This window comes from Scleropages formosus, chromosome 15, assembly GCF_900964775.1.
Source record: "Scleropages formosus chromosome 15, fSclFor1.1, whole genome shotgun sequence".
Classification (NCBI taxonomy): domain Eukaryota; kingdom Metazoa; phylum Chordata; class Actinopteri; order Osteoglossiformes; family Osteoglossidae; genus Scleropages; species Scleropages formosus.
This window is the reverse complement of record NC_041820.1, coordinates 12,686,726-12,688,564: the sequence shown is the minus strand read 5'-3', so window position 1 is coordinate 12,688,564 and position 1,839 is coordinate 12,686,726. Positions and strand designations below refer to the sequence as shown.

Genomic DNA, 1,839 nt, shown 5'->3' with positions numbered 1-1,839 from the left:
TAACTAAATCAACTTTGGACATCAGGCTAATGGGTCACTTTGTATGTAAATATAGAAGATGTTAGCAGAGGAGGGGGGGGGGGGGTCCCTGGCTGTCACTTGCCACCCAAGACGTCATTCATTCATTCACAACAATTACCATTATCTGTTTCCCACTTTGGGCGAACCGGACAGAATATGTAATGATGATGAGTGTTTCCTTTGCCCATTGTGGGGTAAAGGGCTTTTCTTGGGGGCGCTCGCACCTACCTTCAGTTGGGTTGCAGCACTTGAGTCATTCAGGTACTGAGCACCCTAGAGGGGCACACTGTGAAAGAGGGCAGTGTTTGCGGTGCTGAGAGCTGTAAATATAAACAAGGAGCAGTTGGGCTCCACACGACAGTCTGAGGTCGCTCTCCGCCTTCCTTGAGTCCCTGCAAGCGGGACCGCTGCTTTCCTCCCAGCCACACCTCGGAGCTCATCTCACATCACTTACATTCGCGGCGCCTCTTTCTTTCCCAACGACAATGGCTCTTTCGGCAAAGATCAGCTTCACGGTGAGGAGTATTTTGGATCTACCGGAGCAGGACGCCCACGTTGCTCCTCAGCTCTCGCCGGGCCGCTCGTGCTCCAGCTCTCCGGGTTCTCCGTGGGTGGACAGCGACCGGAGCCACTGTCTCTGTGAGTCTCCGTACTGCTGCACACCTGCTGTGCACTGACAGGATTCCCTGTGATGTGCACTGTGCACCTTACTGTGCTGGATGGCCTGGAAGAAAAGGAAAGAACAAAAAAGAAAAACTAATAAAGTATCTAGGCCATTTATGACATGCAGACCCACATTTCATATCCCTTTGTTATTCCATTTTTATTTATTTAACTGATGATATTGTCGAGGACAGCTTGTAGCGCTTACCAACTTTACCTACCCATGCATATATAACGTAAGGCACTTTACTGTAGTAATTCGCCCGAAGTACTGCAGCAGGAGTGACATTCGAATGGGAACTACTCAGATTACTCCTATATACGGCAGAACGTTGAGAATTAAATTATTGCTGATGAAAGACATCTCTGGCGCTCGAGTGGCTCGTGGCTTCACTGACTCGCGGCTCTACTTCTTTCAGCGTCAGACGAAAGCGGCGCCGAGACGCTACCTGACTCCACCAAGACGCCAGAAGCCTCCTGCGGAAATGCGGAGAAGAAGAAGAAACGCCGCGTGCTCTTTTCCAAGGCGCAGACCTTCGAGCTGGAGCGGCGGTTCCAGCAGCAGCGCTACCTGTCCGCACCTGAGCGCGAGCAGCTCGCGCACCTGCTGAGCCTGACCCCAACGCAGGTGAAGATCTGGTTTCAGAACCACCGCTACAAGATGAAGAGAGGCCGCATGGAGGGATCCCGAGACCTCGAGCCGGCCCCCGTGCTGCGCAGGGTCGTGGTGCCCATTCTGGTGCAGGATGGCAAGCCGTTCAATAGCTGCGACAAGGCGGGAGGTGGAATCGCGGCTGCGACCTCCGCTCTTGCCTTCGGCCTCCCAGGGTACCAGTCCTTTCAGCAGCCGGCGTCACCCTTCGCGCTCTTCCCCACATACCAGCACTTAACGGGCTCCTCGGGCTCCCGGCATCACTGGGTCTGGTGAACACGTGTCCGTCTCGTGTCGTGCGCTCCATTGACTGTCCGAAGACAGAAAACAGCATTTGTCGTGCGTCAGTTTGTAAAAAAAAAAAAGAAAAAAAAACATTTTGGCTACTTAAGAGATGTAAGAATACACGCTGGTGAAAATATTTCCTCAGAAAGTATTTTGCACTTAAGAAAATTGCTGAAGAACTATAGTTAGCCTACACGATGTTCGTTTCTAAGTTAACT

The 1,839-nt window shown here is 51.9% G+C and overlaps 1 protein-coding gene across 1 annotated transcript; it reads left to right on the top strand.

Annotated features, from left to right (window-relative positions):
- Positions 1 to 506: 506 nt before the first annotated feature.
- Positions 507 to 1,612, top strand: nkx2.9 (NK2 transcription factor related, locus 9 (Drosophila)). The gene is made up of 2 exons (XM_018731350.2): positions 507 to 660; positions 1,104 to 1,612. Exons 1-2 carry the CDS (start codon positions 507 to 509, stop codon positions 1,610 to 1,612), a joined length of 663 nt encoding a protein of 220 aa, XP_018586866.1.
- Positions 1,613 to 1,839: the final 227 nt, after the last annotated feature.

What these genes read in the sequence shown, in the direction of transcription:
- nkx2.9 (XM_018731350.2), top strand. Translation starts at nt 507, where the DNA reads ATGGCTCTTTCGGCAAAGATCAGCTTCACGGTGAGGAGTATTTTGGAT. An exon ending in CGACCGGAGCCACTGTCTCT is followed by an intron (nt 661 to 1,103) that starts GTGAGTCTCCGT and finishes TACTTCTTTCAG; the next exon opens with CGTCAGACGAAAGCGGCGCC.